This window comes from Mchenga conophoros, linkage group LG6 (genome assembly GCF_057382185.1).
Source record: "Mchenga conophoros isolate Kocher_MC1m ecotype Shallow Benthic linkage group LG6, M_conophoros_male_GT1.1, whole genome shotgun sequence".
Lineage (NCBI taxonomy): Eukaryota > Metazoa > Chordata > Actinopteri > Cichliformes > Cichlidae > Mchenga > Mchenga conophoros.
Window position 1 is genome coordinate 25,366,339 of NC_140531.1, and position 19,652 is coordinate 25,385,990.

At 40.6% G+C, this 19,652-nt stretch overlaps 1 protein-coding gene across 2 annotated transcripts in view; it reads left to right on the forward strand.

Moving 5' to 3' along the window:
• The window catches only part of LOC146572699 (multiple PDZ domain protein), a 49,326-nt gene that overhangs the window by 354 nt on the left and 29,320 nt on the right, over positions 1 to 19,652 (forward strand). For both annotated transcript variants that reach the window (XM_085277010.1, XM_085277011.1), the window contains exons 2-20: positions 630 to 723; positions 1,433 to 1,599; positions 2,843 to 3,058; positions 3,363 to 3,431; positions 3,600 to 3,722; positions 4,133 to 4,216; positions 4,366 to 4,473; positions 5,206 to 5,308; positions 5,419 to 5,510; positions 5,615 to 5,828; positions 6,145 to 6,219; positions 6,800 to 6,879; positions 7,111 to 7,257; positions 10,022 to 10,207; positions 10,383 to 10,544; positions 11,001 to 11,210; positions 13,019 to 13,189; positions 15,858 to 15,972; positions 17,967 to 18,165. In XM_085277010.1, the coding sequence (XP_085133136.1) occupies positions 711 to 723; positions 1,433 to 1,599; positions 2,843 to 3,058; positions 3,363 to 3,431; positions 3,600 to 3,722; positions 4,133 to 4,216; positions 4,366 to 4,473; positions 5,206 to 5,308; positions 5,419 to 5,510; positions 5,615 to 5,828; positions 6,145 to 6,219; positions 6,800 to 6,879; positions 7,111 to 7,257; positions 10,022 to 10,207; positions 10,383 to 10,544; positions 11,001 to 11,210; positions 13,019 to 13,189; positions 15,858 to 15,972; positions 17,967 to 18,165 (2,534 nt within the window). In that variant the 5' untranslated portion in view covers positions 630 to 710. The remainder of the gene's footprint in view (positions 1 to 629; positions 724 to 1,432; positions 1,600 to 2,842; positions 3,059 to 3,362; positions 3,432 to 3,599; positions 3,723 to 4,132; positions 4,217 to 4,365; positions 4,474 to 5,205; positions 5,309 to 5,418; positions 5,511 to 5,614; positions 5,829 to 6,144; positions 6,220 to 6,799; positions 6,880 to 7,110; positions 7,258 to 10,021; positions 10,208 to 10,382; positions 10,545 to 11,000; positions 11,211 to 13,018; positions 13,190 to 15,857; positions 15,973 to 17,966; positions 18,166 to 19,652) is intronic.

Sequence of the window (19,652 nt, forward strand, 5' to 3'; positions counted from 1 at the left end):
CTAATGGGGACGTGTAATTCTACTGTAAACCATTAATCTCTAATATATTTAGTAATATTTGGAAGCTGTCAGCATTGCTTTAATATCAGCAGGGACAAGCTAAAGATTTAATTACCCTGCCGTGAAGGGTATGTATTACTGCGCATACCTCTCTTGCCTATCAATGGCTTCTAATTAGATTTAAGATGAGTCGTTGTCATTTCTAGTCGATCGTTTTGCAAATCAAATCATGCCACTGGCATCATGCTTCGAAGCCATACAGACTGCCCCCCTCCTCCCCTCCTCAAGTCAGAATGATGGAGGCTATGTGTCGCTGTTAATTAGCATCATTGGTTGATAAAGCCTTTTGGAAAAGATTTAAATCCCGCTAAAGAGCATTAGGTGACAAGCAAGGCGCTTGCAAGCAAGCATGGCACGGGCCTACAAGACGTAGGGTAAAAACGATACATGCTGCTAAACAGGTGTAAAAAGACACAATGAAGTAATATTACATTGTTACAGGATTCATAATTCTCTAAACTTTATTGAAATCATCTTATGTTTTCATCCCTTTCAGTTTCATTAAAAATGTGAAAAGGAACACATTAAAAAAATCTGCACAATCACCTTTGTTTTTATTCATCTTGCAGTTGTCAAACAGACAAGTATGACATTTAACTGAGGGAAGAAGCGGGAGGAAATCTTCACTCATACCGATCTGTGAGGCAACGATGGAAATCATAGGTAAGTGAATTCAAACAGCTGAAAATGTAGAGCACTCTCAGTTACCGCTGTCAGACTGCACACCACTGCCGTCATTAAGCTCTTACAATTAAGGTGTCAGGCATGTCTGCCTCAGCCAGACAGTAAGGGAACAGTTACACGTGCAGGTGGCGAAAGAACTCACAATCTGGTCAGTAGTCAAAACTTTGCGGTGAAGAGTTACGGGGTTTTAACCTTCTGCCAAGTACAAGAGGAGTTGTGGCAGTTGTGGCTTGTGGTCATCAGCTGCTACTCAGCTAAATAAACAAGGGCAGTATGACCTGATGAAACGCTTCATCGTTCGCTCTGCGGTGAAGTCGAACGCCTCCTTTAGTATGATGAAGTATAGGTTTTTGTTGTTTGTGTGTGCGTGTGTAACCACTTTAATTCAGTTTCTGCCTCCATATCAAGCCACAGATTTTAAATCAAAATAACTCACACAGGCAGCCTTGGTTCATAGATTTTTCTTTTCAGACAAGCACTCGAACCTCGAAAGCACAGATGTTTTTATTGTTTACTCTTTTGCTTTCCCACCGGTACTAGTAAGTGTTGACATTTAATAGCTTAATATCAAATACCTGGCTTTGTGTCACGGTCTCAGCAGCTGCCACAGCATGCGAAAACTAATGCAAAGCCAAATGGGATAAATCCTGTTTCTGAATGACACAAATAATCTACAATTTCTTCGCAGATACCCAGTGTGCCTTGGCGGCGGTGGAGAGACTGCAAGCCAAATTGAAGGAAAGAGGAGAGGCCCCCACTCAGGAGAAGCTATCCCTGCTGAAGACTGTCCTGCAGAGCCCACTGTTCCTTCATATACTGAGCTTACAGCAAGCTCAACAGAAGCCTGCGGCGAAGGTATAGCGAAAAGCCAGAATGTGTGGGCGTTTGGTACATTTGAATGGTGAGGAAGGAGCCCGGAATCATTCCCAAAATACTGAATGCAGGAACCAGACTGGATGAGTAATCAGCTTACCTAAGCTTACCACTAAAGCCCTGAGAAAGAGGGAGAGAGGGGAGGAGGAGGGAAGAAGTGGATATATCAGGTTGAAGAGTTTACAGAAGTCGTCTGTAACATTGTCATAAGTTTTGAGCTGATGTGTGTGTCTGTTTGTGTGTGTGTCTGTTTGAGTTGTGAGGTATACAGCTCTGGATGCCACTCATCCAAGAGTTTTTATGCGTACAATCCTGCACTTCCACGGCGCATGTATCTGCGTACTCATTTGGTGTCTACCAGTTGTGACATCCTCTAATAGGCAAAGTTTAAACACACAGGGAATATTAGATTACCATGTGGTTTGGGCTTGTAGCGTTCTGGCATCTTTGCATTCTGGGAAGCGCGGCACTGGAGTGTGTCAAAGATCTCTAGATATTTTTAACAGGACAGACGCTGACATGGTTTTTATTAGTTGAGATTCTTTGCACATTTCTTTTTTTATGCATAGCATTTGGAATGTGAGGGTAAAGTTTCCTGTTGGTATGGTTTTTTTATAGCGTTCTCTCTTTAACGCTCTTTCTGCCATTTCAACAGGTGTCAAAATTGTTAGGATAGAATACAAATCACAAATAGGCACCCACTGAAACTTGCTTTTAAACTCTGAAACAGAAAACGTTGCAGACAAAAGAGAACACTTTTGTGGTTATGTGGTATTGAAAAGAAGCCTTTATCTCAGATCCTTAAGTTTCCACTCTGCAATCTTTTCCCTCTCTGCTCCATTTTACATCTTTCTGTATTTTTTCCCTTTCAGTTAACACACATTAACCCCACCCCCACCCAACCCATTCTTCTCTCTCCCCTCTTCTCCTTCTCACATCTTTCTCCATTGTCTCACATTGGCCTCCTTTCTCAATTGCTCTATGCTTTTTGATTTGCCTCCATCGCTCTCTTACCATCATCCTGTTCCTCTCTGACTGCACGTCTCCATTCTTCAATTTGTGTCAACCCCGTCACCCATCTTCCTGTCACCCATCTTTTTTTCCTTCTTTCCCTTGTATCCTTCTCTTATATATCCTCTCTCCATGCACTCCACCCAATCCATCTCTTCTGTTGCTTCATGCATTCAATTTAAACTCTTCCTTCCTGTTGTGTAAATCTAAACAGGGGAAGGGCATTTCCAAGTCCGTGTCCATGAACTGTGGCCCATGCCAGGGTGAAGCACTGGGCACAAAGACGCTGAGCCACAGCGACTCGTACACATGGGCCGTGGAGAACAGAAGGTCCAGCTCTGCCAGGGACGGCAGCATCTCCTCTCATGGCTCACAGGAGCTGTCCTTCTCAGACATCTACCCAGATAACTATGTTCCAACTGAATCTCAGGTATATAAAAATAGCCACGATAAAAGAGAGGTCATTCAGGAGTAGTTTAGTATTAGGGAGTCTTTTATTTTCAACATGCACAGACTACGAATCAATCAAATGATTTCTTTTATTCGGTTGTAAAAAGGAGCACATTACTATTTGAAATGTCACATTTCACATTACAGAATATCTCTTTGCATTTTGTAAGTCAGGCCCAGTTGGCTATCATCAAATGAGAGTCTTATCTGATCATAAGAAGACTTATCAGTTCACTTAATATAATTCCAGTTTGCTTTTATTTAACACACGGCATTTCTTTTAGTACTGCACTCCACCTCGGATCTCCCGTACCATGTCCATGGGGAGAAACCTTTCTGCTTTTGCACACGAGGTACAGAAAGCCTTGTATATAATATTTATGTATCTCTTATGTATGTAAAAAATAACTAAGAAATAACACCTAATACTCTTCTCCTTTTTCAAGCATTTAATGACAAATTATTTATTCACTCCCCCTTTTCTGTCTCCCTCCCACTTATCGTAACCTTTGCCCTGTTAGAGGCGTCATGTGGAGATGATAGAGCTGACCAATGATGGGAAAGGACTTGGTTTTGGCATCATAGGAGGACGGAGCACAGGGGTCATGGTCAAGACCATTCTCCCTGGAGGAGCTGCTGGAAGGGTAAGTGTGCCTGCGACTGAATCACATAGCTAAAGTTTACATATCCGTTTACACACAAAAAATCCTTTTTCTTTCCTGTCTTGTTTTTATTTTCACCATTACTTAGATGAAAAGACTAATCAAATGGAGAGTCAAGCTTTGGTTAGCCTACTCATAATTCAAGTCACTGAACTGGAAAGAAGCACAGAAAGAACCATAAATATAATATAAAAAGATTAGAAAGACGAGAAGCAGAGGGGAATGCTAGCTTGTTCGATAATACAATGAATCCTCTTATGATCAATTAATGAATTATTAGTCCTCTCATTTATCTAATTTGTACACAAATAAAATGGTTCAATCAGCGCAGTGTTGGAATGATGTTTTTTAGCCAAGCATTGTTATCAAAACAAGTTTCTTTTGCTCATCAGGATAAGCGCCTGCACAGCGGAGATCAGATCCTGCGCATTGGCGATACGGATTTGGCGGGCATGAACAGCGAGCAGGTGGCGCAGGTGAGGCGTGATTTCAAATTATAATAACGCTTTGTGAAATTGGTGATTAAATCATTGCTTAATCTGTTTTTGCGGTTTCACTGTTTTCCCTGTTTGAGAATAGGTGGCTTTTAACTGTTCATCTTATTCATTTATGCTCGCCTGGATAGGTGCTGCGAAATGCTGGTACCAGGGTGAAATTGCTCATTGCCCGGGATGGTCCTAAGGACAACCACTGTTCCTCCCCTGTCTTCAACCAGCAAAACCTGGATGGCGTGGTGGGTGTATATGTGTGTGTATGTGTGCCTGTGGAAGAGAAGGGGTGGGAGGGGAGGGGTATCAAAAAATATTACAGTGTAATTCAAATCTAATTGATTACTCAGTGATTTAAATGGGGAGTCAAATATCTTTATGCATCTGTGCCAGCGAAGCTGGTGTTTTTTGGATATTCTGTCCCATCTTCCTTTAGTACAAGGAAGACCTGAATAGGTATATATTAGATGCAATGGTCAAAGGGCAGTTTCTCCGTGTCTTCTCATGTCCATCCCAAATTGATGATTGTAATGTGTTCGTAAAATCTGTAATTTCCTTACGTCATGCACAAATTTTTATTATTCAATTATGAACCGATTTAAAATAGGTATAGCTCAAAAATTCATATGCTAATTATGACAAAATATCACTCACATGTGCAATGGGGTAAAATGATGATGAGATTAGAATTTATTACCAAAGGACCACAAGTGAATGTCACTTTGATATAAAAATGTTCTTTGAAAACACTTTTCCTTTCTGCTGTGCTGTAACTTAGGAACAGAAGATGAGGTTGTGACCGTATCGTGACACTAATCTTTGGTGCCCACCTATTAAACTCCTTTAAATATCACGCTATATATTAGGCTGTATAAGTCTGGACAGACGTGGCTGCAAATGTCATCTTGACTGGTTGGTGAAGGCATACAACTGCAAGGTGGTAATTATGTTTTTTTTTCTTCTGGACTTCTTTCCAGGTCAGTGACTTGAATGATGACTATGAGTTCAGTGTGCAGTTCACTAAGAACAATCGGGGCCTGGGATTCAGCATCTCTAGCTATGTAGGTGACCTAAACTCAGGTAAGTTTCATCTTTATCCAATAAAAAATAAAATACAGTGCCACATTTATGCAATCAGTTCTCAGTTTCATTTCAGATTTGATATATTTCATATATTGTTCTTTCCTCAGTATACAGTGCTGGCGTGATGGTGAAGAGCATAGTAAAAGGCAGCACTGCTGATCAAGATGGACGCATACACATTGGAGACATCATCTTGTCTGTGAGTTTCTCTTTCTCGCTCTTTTAACCTACACTGCCATTAAATCTACTTGTAGTTGTGTACATCTATACTACTCCATCCACATCTTTTGTCACCTGACTCAGGTCGATGGGGTGAGCCTGCAGGGCTGCAGTGAACAGCGTGCCATGGAAGTGCTGAGGAGGACAGGTCCATTGGTCAGACTTAGGTTGCTGAGAAAAGCCGTCCGTCTTAGTAACATCCTGCCTCCAGTTCCTCCTCTGCAGCGCCTCCGACACTCCCACAGCTTCCATGAAGGGAATCCCTACAAATGGGGCCTCAACAAGATTCAAGAGACAGGTGATTTGTGAAGGGGAAACACATTGGTTCAGCGGTGTCACGGTGAAATCATTTTTGTTGTACCCGAGAAACTCAAGAACGTGTTGATTATTAATCTATAATTCAAAGGATCATTGATTCACTGGTGCTACCTTCATAGTTGAGTTAAACTGTGTCCTAATTAACTTTGTAATATTGGATCGGAGTATGATATTGAATATCTGTACTGATGTTGAGCTTGCTTGCTTGATTGCTGGGGAAAAACCGACCTTTTCTTTTGTGTGTTTGTGTGTTATGTCTGTTTGGATCCCTGCACGTGTGCTCAAACGTCTCCCAGGCATTTGCTCTCTGCGTGAAATCTCCAGGAGAGCAGCATACGCCAGCAGACGACCCAGACACGATTCCAAAAACGGTAAGCTCCGCTTCCCATACTGCACTGCAGTCTGGAACTAGATCATGGGACTTGGTGTGATATGCTGATTGGACTCAGGGAACAGCAATGTGCCAGTGAAGCGTGCTCTTTGATGGGAGTCTATTTATAGTATTGTGCAATCATGTGTTTATCCAACTCATTCAGCTGATTCCAGATGATTTGTCTCTCACCCCGCCTGCATATATGGCTTTATTTAGACAAGAATTTTTGGGCTTGATTAGAGAGCACAGTTAAATAAGCCCTGATTGCTGTGAGGCTTTATTAGATGAATGAGAAAACATTGGTTTGCCAAGAAATCACAAGATGGTGGATGTGAATATGCACATCCTATGTGCCTGAGCTGTGGGTGTATGTTGACATCCTGCCTTGCCACAAGTAGAAGGATGCTGTCATCTCTCTATAATACAGCCAAGTGGATTCTTTCATATAGGATCCCATTATTTATTGATTGGGTCATCTGGGGGCTTGAGGTGATTTGAATTGGTGTGTATGTGCCTGGGTTCATATATCTCTACATATGTGGGGTGAGGCAGATTTTCTGTATGTGCACATTTTACAGATGTGAAACTGACTCCAGCTGAGGAGGAAAACCTGAGAAAGAGGTGGCAGCAAGCAGTGGGACCGCGATATGAAGTGGTTGTAAGTGTCACTGTAATGCTGACTAACTGTCACCTGACTAAATTTAATATATAAACATGTGTTTTTACATTTGTGAATATTTGTGTATCAGTACACAGAAAAACAACCATTGAAAAATCACAGTTTTTTGACGTAACAATGCTCAAACGTCTTCTCCGTCAGACATAGCTTTAAACGTAGCTTTCTTTGTTTTTTGTTTACTTGCCATTTATTTTCCACAATCTCCACCAGGTTTGCCAGCTGGAGCGATTCAGTGAGACAAGCGGTCTGGGCATCAGTCTGGAGGCTCGGGCAGGGCATCACTATCTGTGTTCCATCTTACCCGAGGGGCCCGTCGGCCAAAGTGGCAAGATCTTCATAGGAGACCAGATATTAGAGGTAACTCTGATACTTCAGGCCCTTTCAGCCTCCGTATGTGGAACTCATCATTTTCTCATTTGATAACAATATGAGATTATGCAAACCAGGTTATAGTACGATCTGTGTGGAACTGATTGATTTGTCACGACTGTGAGTTATTTCTGGATTACTTATTATATAAGGTTCCATCATTGATATGTTTTCATATCATATGGTTTCATACCACAGATAATCTTCCATTTTTAAATATAGTATGACCAAATGATTGATCTTGACAACCATTTTCCCACTGACTTCTGTTGGTCAGGAAGTATTTTGAAACCACATCTATCACCACTTAGTGACCCTCATATAGAATGCAGGCTTTAGGCTCTTCTCCAATGGTTTAATTTTTCAAACCTGTAAGCTACGTCCATGTTTTTTCTGGCTTTTCTTCTGGCTTGTGATTGTCTCTAAGCTCTGCATAGCTTTAGCCAGTTATTTCTTTAAAATGTCCACGTTCGGCTGGGTGAAGGTGATTCAAGTGTCTGATTAGTTCGTTTGCCACTTTGCAAAGACACAAAGTTGGCAAATTGTTTTGTGAAGAGCTGCTACATTAATGACATGTTGGAGTGCATCTGTGAGTGTGCACGCTCATTTACATGTGCTACTGTTGACATAGTGCACATAAAATGGATGGGCTTGTGATTAAACATACATGAGGCTGACCAGCCAATCACCAGTCAGAACAGAGAGCACAGTAAACGTAGTGTTTTTAGCTTTAGTTGTGCACATGCACTATTGGACTTTATACCTGGAGTGAGAGGTATATGTCATTTTCTGTGGAGTTTGAATGTTTTCCACTTGTTTGCACAGATTTTCTCCTGCCATGCAAACACATGCTAGGTTAGTGTTGCTCGTTTGGGCCCAAGCACTAACAAAAGAAATTCTTAATCTTTAGAGTTTGACTTCCCTTTTAAAGATTAATAAAGTGGTAATGATAACATACACTCACCAGCTGTTTTATAAGGTCACGGTGTGTAGTACGGGTGTAGTGAATTGCATTACTTTTAAAAGTGTTTTCTGAATTAGGAATACCACCACCTTCTTATATGGTCGCTATGGCTCAGCTAGATTGGAGAGAAGCGACACAGAAGCAGATGTTGTCAGTTTCACTAAGGATATTTATTGCTCAACCACAAGATATAAGAATCAAAAAATGACTTGGAAACAAACTACAGGGACAATATGGCCTGTAGGTGTTTCCAGATCAGCAAAAGAAAATAGAAAGTAAACACAATCAACTCTCTGCCCAAAACCACATCTTTTTCGCTAATGTCTCTAAACAAAAGGACAACTAAAGTGTGTGTGTAGGTGTGTGTGTGCGTGTGTGTATGTATGTGTGTGTGAGAAACATGTCTCAGCCTCAGGCAGTAACAAGCACCTTGAACATTAACTGTAACTAGTATCTACATCCAACCTTAAACTGTATCATTCGAGTTTCTGCTTGTAGCATACATAAACCAAATCAAAAGGCATTGAAGGCCACCTGCTCACATTATACTGCTTTTCAAATCTAAAACAAATACTTCAGCAACCACGTAAATCCCCTTATTGCTGGGTTGGACTGGCAGGCTCCTGTCCAATCAGCAGCGTGTGCAGCCCGGCACTAGACCAACACTAGTATCAGTGCCACAGTGTTTTTCACTGTCAGCTGCTGCCACTTGCATTTTATCCTCATCAGGTTACTGCAAAATACATCAATTTAAAAAAGCATGTATTAAATGTAAGCTACAGTAGTCAAGAAGGATTTCAGCAATGCCATCCGTTAAGAAAAGTGAAGAAATGTTTAAACGACGGGCCTACACTGGCTAGAATCTAATAAATATAACTTATTAACTCCTTTCTCCTTAAGATAAATTTCACAGTCTAAATTTACTACATGTTGCCATGGTAAAACATGCCATAAGACCTTCACTGATGAGGGTTTTTTGTTTTTGTCTTTCATTACTCACACACCCACATAAATCTGGATCAACATAGTCAGAGTTGATTGATCAGCTGCCTGAAACTTTTGCGTTTCCCATCTCAGGGTTAATTAACTCAGACTTCGACTTGGGGAAACCTCCAATCTGGAACAAATTGGGGGGAAAGGCAAACGCGTTAAAAAAAAGAAAAAAGGAATGAATCTAGGAATTAAAACGAAAATGTAAACCCAAACACGGCATATCCACTTCTCAGGGGACAGGTCCCCTCACATGTATCACTCATTATGATGAGGAGTCGGATGAACTCTTGGATGAATTATAGCTGCTTTACGCTGCTTTATAGACACACTCCAGATTGTCTTTCATATCTTTGTGGGGACAAACCGACATCTGTGACGCAGCTCGACCCTTTGATCTCCTTCCCATGGCTTAAGTGATGCCAAAGCCATTGTTCATCTCTGTTTTTAAATGAGCTTCACCCGGTTGGGTTATTGCTTCCAGCTTTAATTGTTTCTGCTGTGACTCGATGTACTGCAGCCAGCAATTTCTCCTTGATTCACAAAACAGAAATTTCAGCCAAGTATGCTCACACACATGGACAGAGAAACGCAGTTAGGGATATACACAAACGTCAGATGATTTGCAGCCAGCACTTTATGGGAAAACATTTTCACACACAGCATCTTTAACCTTGGGTACACAGCACAGTAAAGAGCACATTTTTTTAAAAGCTACAAACACGACTCATCCAATCCCTGACTTCGAGAACATGTATTTTTGAAATAATTTGTAATTTTTATGTATCTTGCTGGCAGGTGAATGGAATTCCTCTCATCGGAGAGACGCACAAGGAGGTGGTCAGTATTTTGAAGGAGCTGCCAGTGCACGTATACCTTGTGTGCGCTCGCATTATACCCCCTTCAGTTCCCAACAGTGATGAGGAAGACGATGATGATGTCTGTCTCAGCCTGAAAGAGCTGCTGGCTGGGTTCAATGATAAGGTAGGGACAGCCTGAAGAGGCGGTAAACTGAGAGGAGTAGATTTAATATTGAAATCCTTTAACTTGAAAACAGCATGAATAACAGTAGATCAGCATGGAAAAAGAAACTGATGTGCTCTACAGCTGTAAATCATTCTACATTTTCTGCTGTCTCTCTTCTTTCCGTTTGTTCCAGTTGGACCAGGGTTGTGTCATTCCCTGTCCTACAGCTGAGGACATCACCAAGCGTGGCGTGCCCCCCATGTCACCTCCTTTGGCCATGTGGGAGAGAGAGGCTCAGGTGGTCGAGCTGGAGAAAGGAGAGTCGGGCCTGGGCTTCAGTATCCTGGACTATCAGGTCAGAGACATGCCTCTGAGCCTTTCTACAAATAGAACTGGCTGTAATAGGCTGCAGTCTAAGAATATCAGTGTTCGAGTTTCTCAGTGAATACTAAGAAAATGGAGGAGTTGACTTCTGTATTCTGTAGGGAAGATTTTTGTATTTTGTGTTTTTGTGCTCTAAATCACCAACACGTTGAAGTGCCCTGACGGTTTCTATTTAAATGTTAGATAATGAAACCTTTTTACACAACAAAAAATCAATCCTTTCAAAAGCTTTCAAGCTATAAAGAAAAAGCAACTGTAGCTGGTTTCCCTTCTGTGAAGCTAACCAATGCTTTTGCTTTTCATGTGTTAATTAAGCCCTCGTCACTTTGTTTACCTGCATTTACGCCTCATCTTCTCATTTTTCTAGTTTAACTTTAATTTTCTATGCATATTTGAGCAAATCTTTCTTCTTTCCGTTTAAATCTAGGATCCAGAAGATGCTTCTAAAACAGTTCTGGTAATCCGGTCTTTGGTGCCTGAAGGTGTAGCCGATCGGGACGGTCGCCTCCTTCCTGGGGACCGGCTCATGTTTGTCAATGAAACTGACCTAGAAGGCTCCAGCCTGGATTATGCTGTGCATGTCCTAAAGTCCACAGGCTATGGCCCTGTCCACATTGGTGTTGCCAAACCTCTGCCGGTATGTGCAGATAAATCATGAGGATTTATGATTTTTATTACTGTACAGTATACATAAAAATTCAAGTACACCCCTTTGCCCTATAAAACAGTAAATGATTAATGAAATATAGGCTTTTTAATCTTAAGTATATTTAAAAGCAAACCAACTGAAAAGACTACAAACTGCAAACTTAGTGAAAGAAAAGTGTGATCATTTTGAGCAAGCTGATATATATGATTTAAACATAAAGCTAAAAGCAGGAGCAAGGTTAAATACTACCTGCCAAAACTAAAGCTTTTTGAGTTTAATCCTGGGTTATAATGTCCAGTTCAACATGACACTGCATGGAAAGAAATAGTCTGTTCTCAGGATTGCCACATATTTGCGTTGTTTGTGCCCAGGACGATATACCAAACATAATAAAAATAAAAATATGCAAAATAAGTAAAACGCCTAACTAATGTTTTACTGTTGGGCCTCTCAAAGTAGTAATATTGGAAGCAATATTGGAAGATTTTAAAATTTTGATTGCTAAAAATGTTTAGTAATATTGCATTGGAGCTAACTTGTATGCTGTGATAAAGTCAAAAGCAAACTGTGTATGAATAAACGGCTTATTAGATCGTCACCTACAGCTAATCCTGCAAATACTTTATTATACATTATTTATCATAATGGTCCAAGTATATGGAAGTTTACCAGACAGTGTGCCATGTAAGATGTTGCCTTCCATAATAAATGGTATGGTACATCTTACATGGCATATACACAAAAGTATTGGGCCATCTACACATTATGGCTAATTTATATTCAGAGTCTTTAGTGTAGCCTACACAGGTGGCTGTATGTTTGTGTATGATTTTCCATTATACGTTAAGTGAAGGTACCAATCATAATCGTTGCATGCTGCATCCACGCATGGTGTATTTACATTTTTAGAGAGGATTTTAGGAGGTTTGTGGTTGTGATGTACTTACATAGATTAAACACAGAAGCATCACACCTACAGGAGCCACTTGACCATGGAAACCCATGCCATGAAGCTTCCAGCACGTAGTTTTTGTGCTGATGTTAATGAACAAGGTGGTTTGGAAGTCTGACATTTCTAAATCAGCTGAACCTTGGTGACTTTTACACAATATGAGTCTCAGTACCTGGCAAAGCAACTCTGTAACTGTATACAGTGTTCCACTTTGCAGTAATACCACTTCCAGTTGATTGTGGAATAGCTAGGATAGCACAAAATTCACAAACTGACTTGTTGCAATGGTGGCATCTCATTACAGTTCCACACTCAAATTCATTGAGCTCTTTACGTTCTCAAATGTTTGCGAGGCTGCTGCATGGTTAGGTGCTTGTATTCTGAGTCGTATTCATTATCACACATTGCACATTCAAAACATACTTTCAGTTCAAAAGATATTTTATTTTACTGTTATGACTTCATTAAATCTTTATCAGTTTGGCAATGTATAATAAAATGTATTATAATTTACAGAGATATGCAAGATCATTACTTGCATGTGTGTTTTCTCTTAATAAGCACTTTATGTCTTCTCCTTTTTGTTGTGGACTGTGGCTTAGTAACAAGGAAGAGAGAATCTAGTTACAGGCCTTCTGAATTTTTAATGCTGCTGAGAGATAAACACAATGCTCGACCACTCTACAGATGGACAGAAGGGGAGAGGAGTACAGGGTGTCTAATTTATAGTCACCCCCTTTAGCCTGTTTGCTTCGATGCAAATTTACTTTTAAAGCAACACAGCTACTTTGGCCTTTATTTTTTCAAAGTCCTAAATTTCAACTTTTGAATATTGTATTCTCAGCTGGAACTGTGCGGTGGCTTAACTCCCATCTCAGAGAGGAGCACACGGGCTTCCTGCGACGACAATGACAGCCACACTCAGGTCAGCCTGGTAGCTGAAGCAGCCGAGGCTAACGTCAACGCCACCGCTTCAAACTCAGAGGACAACAGCACCAGTCAGCTGTGTTACACGGTATGTTCAGCTAAACAAAATTAGCACCAGTCATAAAATGATATTTCTGCCATTGGACAGTACTTGATAAATGCTTTTTGCACACTTTATGGGGTAGAAAAATAATAGAGAGGTAGAGTTTGTCTATGTTTGGGGTATTTGCACATTTATTTATTTGTCAGCAGAAAGCAGAAGAGGTTGTCTGGTTATTATGTGTCTGGATTAAATACAATTTTAAATAAAGTTTAAAATGTGTTATTTGGTCCTTGATCTTAATAATATTTTGTATAATCATAAGCAAAATCCTTTCAGGATGCTTGTCAATAAGTATTTGCATACTTGCAGTATTTGCATAGTATTTGCATATTTGCAGTGACACATACAGTGAAACTGCGGTGGTCTGGATCTGTAATCTGTCACAGAGGAAACATTGCTCATTACCATGCAAACCTGAGATTCTGTGGGTAGCCATTTTAGTTGCTCTGAAGGAGATTACCATGTCAGTGTGTGTTCGCTTCATTCACATTCTATAGTGGGGTCAAGAGTCGTGGCTCAAGAGTTGGGAGGTCGCCTTGTAATCGGAAGGTTGCCGGTTCGAGCCCCGGCTTGGACAGTCTCGGTCGTTGTGTCCTTGGGCAAGACACTTCACCCGTTGCCTACTGGTGGTGGTCAGAGGGCCCGGTGGCGCCAGTGTCCGGCAGCCTCGCCTCTGTCAGTGCGCCCCAGGGTGGCTGTGGCTACAATGTAGCTTGCCATCACCAGTGTGTGAATGTGTGCGTGAATGGGTGGATGACTGGATATGTAAAGCGCTTTGGGGTCCTTAGGGACTAGTAAAGCGCTATATAAATACAGGCCATTTTACCATTAGACCTGGCTGTATCAGTATTACTGGGTTGGGGATAGAGAAAAGTACTCGGTGTCACAGAGTTGTTCCTGCATTGTGGCCGCAGCTCAGTCCTATTGAGCTGGCCTTTTGTACTCTACTTTGCTTAATTACCAACAATTGCCTCTCAATGAAAAGTGCTTACTGCTTGCACAGCTTTGGCACATGGTCGAACACAAGGACATAGAGTTTTGTCTCAGGCTCACGCACACACACAAGAGACTTGGAGCAAGTGTCAGTGTTTTCATCAAAGATGGGCTTGTTGCAAAAGGTAGCCTCAGAACTTCAGTGCTGCTTTTACTTTATGTAAAGATTCAAAGAAGATGTCTTTGTTGCCGTTTTTCTTTGTGAAGTGCCCAAGGGGACATTAAAACTCGAACTTTCTGCGTGTTTTACATTTAAGAGTAACTCCAAAGGCCTCAACCACAGAGAGTTACAGTAATAGCTCTTTGAAATAATTACTGTGTCATACAAGAATGCTGGTAGTGGTAATGATAATTTCACATTTCAGTGCCAGGTTATCTTTACAACACAATTCCTTGTTGAAGTCTTGATGGTGTTGGCTGTGAAGGGTCCATTTCATTTCTTCTCAGACACCACTGTCAGGTTGACATCGGTTCTTAGTGATATTAAGTGTCTTTACTGAACTGAGTCCCATTAAAGATGCTGCATATACTCACGGACACTAGATTAGGTAAACCTTTCCAGCACCAGGTTGGATTGGTAGTTACCCTGTGATCATCAAGGGATGGACATGATTAGTGATAATACTCAAGGAAGGATGTGAGTTTTAAATGATGCTTAATTGGTACTAAAAAATACCCCATACAGTTAGATCTCAATTAATCAAGGCAGGGTGGACCTTTCGTGATGTTTACACCAAATTCTGACCCTGCCATCTGAATGTCAAAGCAAAAATCGAGACTCCTTAAACCAGGAAACATGTTTCCAGTCTTCTGTTGGTGAACCTATGTGAACTGAAGTCTCAGTTTCCTGTTCTTGGCTGACAGGAGGGGTACCCAGTGTGGCCTTCTGCTGCAGAAGGCCATCTTCTCCAAGGTTTAAAATGTTCTCCATTCTTGTCTTTTGCATACTTTGGTTGTAATGGGTGGTTATTTGAGTTGCTGTGGCCTTCCTATGAGCTTGGCCATTCTCCTATGACCTCTGGTTTGAAAAGGTATTTTCACACAGAGAACTGCCACTCCTCCTATATCTCCTTATATTATATATATATATATATATATATATATATATATATATATATATATGTATATGTATATGTATATGTATGTGTATATATATATATATATATTTTCTCATTGTCTGACCATTATCTATAAACCCCAGAGATGCTATGTGGGAAAACCCCAGTAGTAGCAGTTTCCTAAATACCTGTCTGACACCAACAATCATGACAGATTCAGATGATTTGATGATTGTGTGACTATGTCATTTTTCACCCATTTACTGGATGAATCACCCAAACAATTTGGTGTCTAGGACAAAACATTCACCAAACGCCTGCAAAATTATTGACCTTTCGATCAGCCTCCACTTCACTTTGTGTTTAGTTGTTTTAAAAGATGTTAGACTGCTAGTGTGCCAAACTTGAACACTGAAAAGTTTATGAATATAAATCTGTTAACACTGTCGTTGTTAGCGTGGAGCTGTGCTGCATTATTGTTCACTAGCATGAAAACACACTTTTATGCTCTCACTCACCCATGCCCCCTTGTCACTCTCTCTCTCTCTCTCTCTCTCTCTCTCTCTCTCTCTCTCTCTCTCTCTCTCTCTCTGGAACACCAGCTGCATCATCGCTTCACCAACATGGACGATGACGACATGCAGCAGCCGCCACCTCTGCCCCCCCGCACCAGCTTTGAGAGGACAATCACTGTTGTGCGGGGCAATCGTAGCCTTGGTATGTTCTCCGTCTTTCTCATGGTGGTGCTGTCTTGGTGTGTGTACATCGCAGGCATGGCGATAATGACACTAATAGGAGGCGGTGATGACGACTGCCCTGAAGAGGAATGATGAAGCAATGTGTTCCTCATTCCTGAGAAAAATATGATCCGTGTGTGTACCGCATGTGTGTGTGTGTGTTTGAGGTACGAAGCAATGAAGTGGCGTAAAAGAGAATGAAAACGTAACATTGATTTAATAAATGACATATTAATTTGAATGTTGATCCTAATATATGATTATATTTTTTATACTCCAGTTTTGAGACTGCATTGTCTTAACTGCTCCAAGAGAAAGTCTGATGTTTGGCTCTTCAAACACAGGAGGCGAACAAAGGGGGCAAAGCAGTTCTGCTCTATGCAAAGTATAAGGAAACAAAGTCATTTGTATTCTCCAAACGTGCTAATAAGGCACCACACTATGTGTGTGAGTATGTGTGTGTGTATGTGTGTGAAAGTTTGAAATTATGCAAATGTTCACAGGTAGAGAATATCAAGGTCATAACCTACAGTCTGTGTCTGTGTGTTGCACCACTGTATTCTTTGGTTTTTACCTGTTTAAAAATATTGTAGATCCTCTTACTGAGATATTTATTGAAGTTCTGTCTTCTGGATATCCAAGTATGGAGGGTTTGCATATTTAGTTTGTTTCTGGTTTTGTGAATTTACATATGTTTGATCTGAGGCAAAAGCCTCAGCATAGACAGGGTTACAGTGTTTATCCATAAGGCTTGAATATGGACTTATTTTTATGAGCAATGGTAATGTAGTGCAACATTTTTTGTGCTACTTTACCAACTTTTCCAATAGGTGCCATGTGCAATGCGATCCATGACTATGACTTTTTACCCAAGTGAGACATGCACATACCGTATATGGCTGCTTCAGGCTAGAGTTTGGATATTCTTTAGAGCAGGTTGTCAAAGAAAAAGGTTTGATGGTGTGAAAAGGGTTTTTTTCTTGCCTTGCTCATCTAAAACATGACGATAAACAGCCAATTTAGTGGTTGCTTATTCCTGGCGTGAACCAGTTGGTGTGAATTTGTTTGACTTACTTTTTGATGAGGTTTAGATTTCCATGTAGAATATTTCATTTGGATTTTACCGTAACGTATTTTAAGCATTGTTTTGGCAGAGTTTGTAATGTTTAAATCTGTCTGGTTAGAGTGTCATAGTATTGAGCACGTTTAAAACATTCACCATAATTTCTTTGAATGTCTTTAAAACATGTGTCTTCTGTTTGTCCTGTCAAAATCGGTAGCTATGTCTTCTGTTGACTGTATTCCATGCACTATGATTGTATTGTAATTTGAATGTAATAAGAAAAAGACAATAAACTATTTATATGATGAAAAATAAGCACAAAGTCATTTCTTTGACGAATTTCAAATTATGTACGACCATAGTGTTGTGGATTGTAGTTAGATAGCAACGTAGTACGCCAGCAGCTATAGACCAGACTGCCTAATTCATTGCAGGCTGGCTGGCTTCCCTTTCTGTGGTTTGTGTATGTGCGTGCATGGGCGTGCGTGTGTGTGGACGCCTGATTTACCTGCTTCTGTCTGTTTGCATTAATGAAGTGTTTGTGTAATCCTCCTAGTGTCCAAACTGATAATGCCAAAGTCGGGTGTTTATGTGACAGGCATGTGTTACTCGTCAGTCACCTGTGCCCTCTGCCCTCTGTGGATGTGAGTGCGCATGACGGTCTTTGTGCACCTTTTGTGGGTGTGACTGTGAGGGATGATGCTGTGTAAATGTCAAGCATTTGTAGCCATGTTTGTGTGCTAATCTGCCTAGTGTCTGTCTTGATTATGCTGATTATACCACTGTCAGGTGTTTGTTTGGGCGACTGTCTCTCTGTTTGGCATGCATTCAAAGCAGCCTTAGCCAGCCCTCCGTTCACCTGTGCTTTTGTGTGCTTGTGTGTGTGTGTGTGTTAATGTGCGTGTTGGCAGGGATGACAGTGAGTGCTATCAAGGACGGTTCAGGCATGCTGGTGCGCAGTGTGGTCCAGGGGGGGGCTGTTAGCCAGGATGGCAGGCTCGGGGTGGGGGACGCCATCTTGGCCATCAATGGAGAATCTACCTCCAACCTGACCAGCGCCAAGGCCAGGGCCATGCTCCGCAGGCACTCCGTCATAGGTCCAGAAATGAGGTAAGGAGACAGTCACATCCCCGCAGCCCACCAGAAAACATGGTCAAGCTCAACAAAAGTGCTAAAGCACTCTAGGGCTTTTTTTTTTTTACTGTACATAACAGAACCCCTTTTTTCTCAAGAATCCTTAATCCCTAAACAAACACACTGTTTGACTGGCTGTGCAGTATTGTTTACATCCTTTACAGTGTTTCAAGTGCTGCTTGAACCTTTGGATTTCTTATACTTAGTAATTGTGCTTGCAAAATTATTTTGACGATTGTGGCTCGAGTAGAGTAAGTATATTAAGAAACTAATTACATTTCTGAAGGTCTCTTGACAAAAAAAAGAGAAGACTTGATCTTACAGCAGAAATATCCCAGGTGCAAATGAAAAAATGAACTACTTGTATCAAGCTGTCTCAGTTTCTTGCTCCAGGTGGGGTGTTAGGTATTTTGTGGTACAGTGACCTACTGGGACATTTTCATAAAAACAAAGAGCCATTGTTCTTGTGAAATGCCAAATTATCTCGTTTTAAAGAGCACTCACAAAAATATATTCAATATGGCTAATTAGACCTCTATTCAAGTTAAAACTGGGCTAAGTCACCGCAAAAGAACCTCTGGAATTGAGGAAGATGTAGCTTCTCAACCTTAATGTAGCAAAACTGTCAGATCATTACGATAGTCAAGCACATGCTCTAGTACACATGCCCACACAGTCCCCAGTGCAGGTCATCCATGAGAAGTAAAAACACCTGAGTGGACAGTGCTACTCTTTTTTTTTTTACCCCTAAAAACGACTCACCTAAAGTATACACAAAACCTAAGAAATACAGACATTGCTGTTCTGCTTATTTCTTTCACTAACAGAAATAAGCTTCTACACTTTTCCTGCAGACTTTAATAAGACTGAAAGTGTATTGCAACTACAGCTGATGTCATCTTGTAGACTTCAGGTAGCAGGTTTAACACACTTTCACACAGGCTTCATTTGTCAGGTTTGGAAGCTACATCGTTGTTTTATAACGTCTATAAATAATAAAAGAAACGGGGAAAAAAATCAATAACTACATGTTTAGTTTTTCACACTTTTTTACACTTTATTTTAAAGCCTAAAGCTACCCATGGCAGCTAGCTTCACTTGATTTAGCTGTCTTATTTTTTTTTACATTACATTCAGTACAGCTTTTTGAGATTACTTTTTATTTCATTTTACTCCAAATTACAATAACTGTATTTTTTGAATTGCTTATTTTGATGTTTTAATATTTTTGCACAGTGTAAAAGGCACAAAAAAGTCTTGATGCTTGCTCAATCATCCAGGTAAAGAAATATCAAAAAGTTGATACGTCCAGATGAACAGAATCATCTTTCTGGGATGTACAGGGATTTTTTTAGAACTGTACATTTTTTAAATTACATTAGAATTTTTCTGCATTTACAAAATCTTTACTATCACATCCAAATTGTGGTCAGGTACAGCAGATTATTTTTGCTTCATCCAAA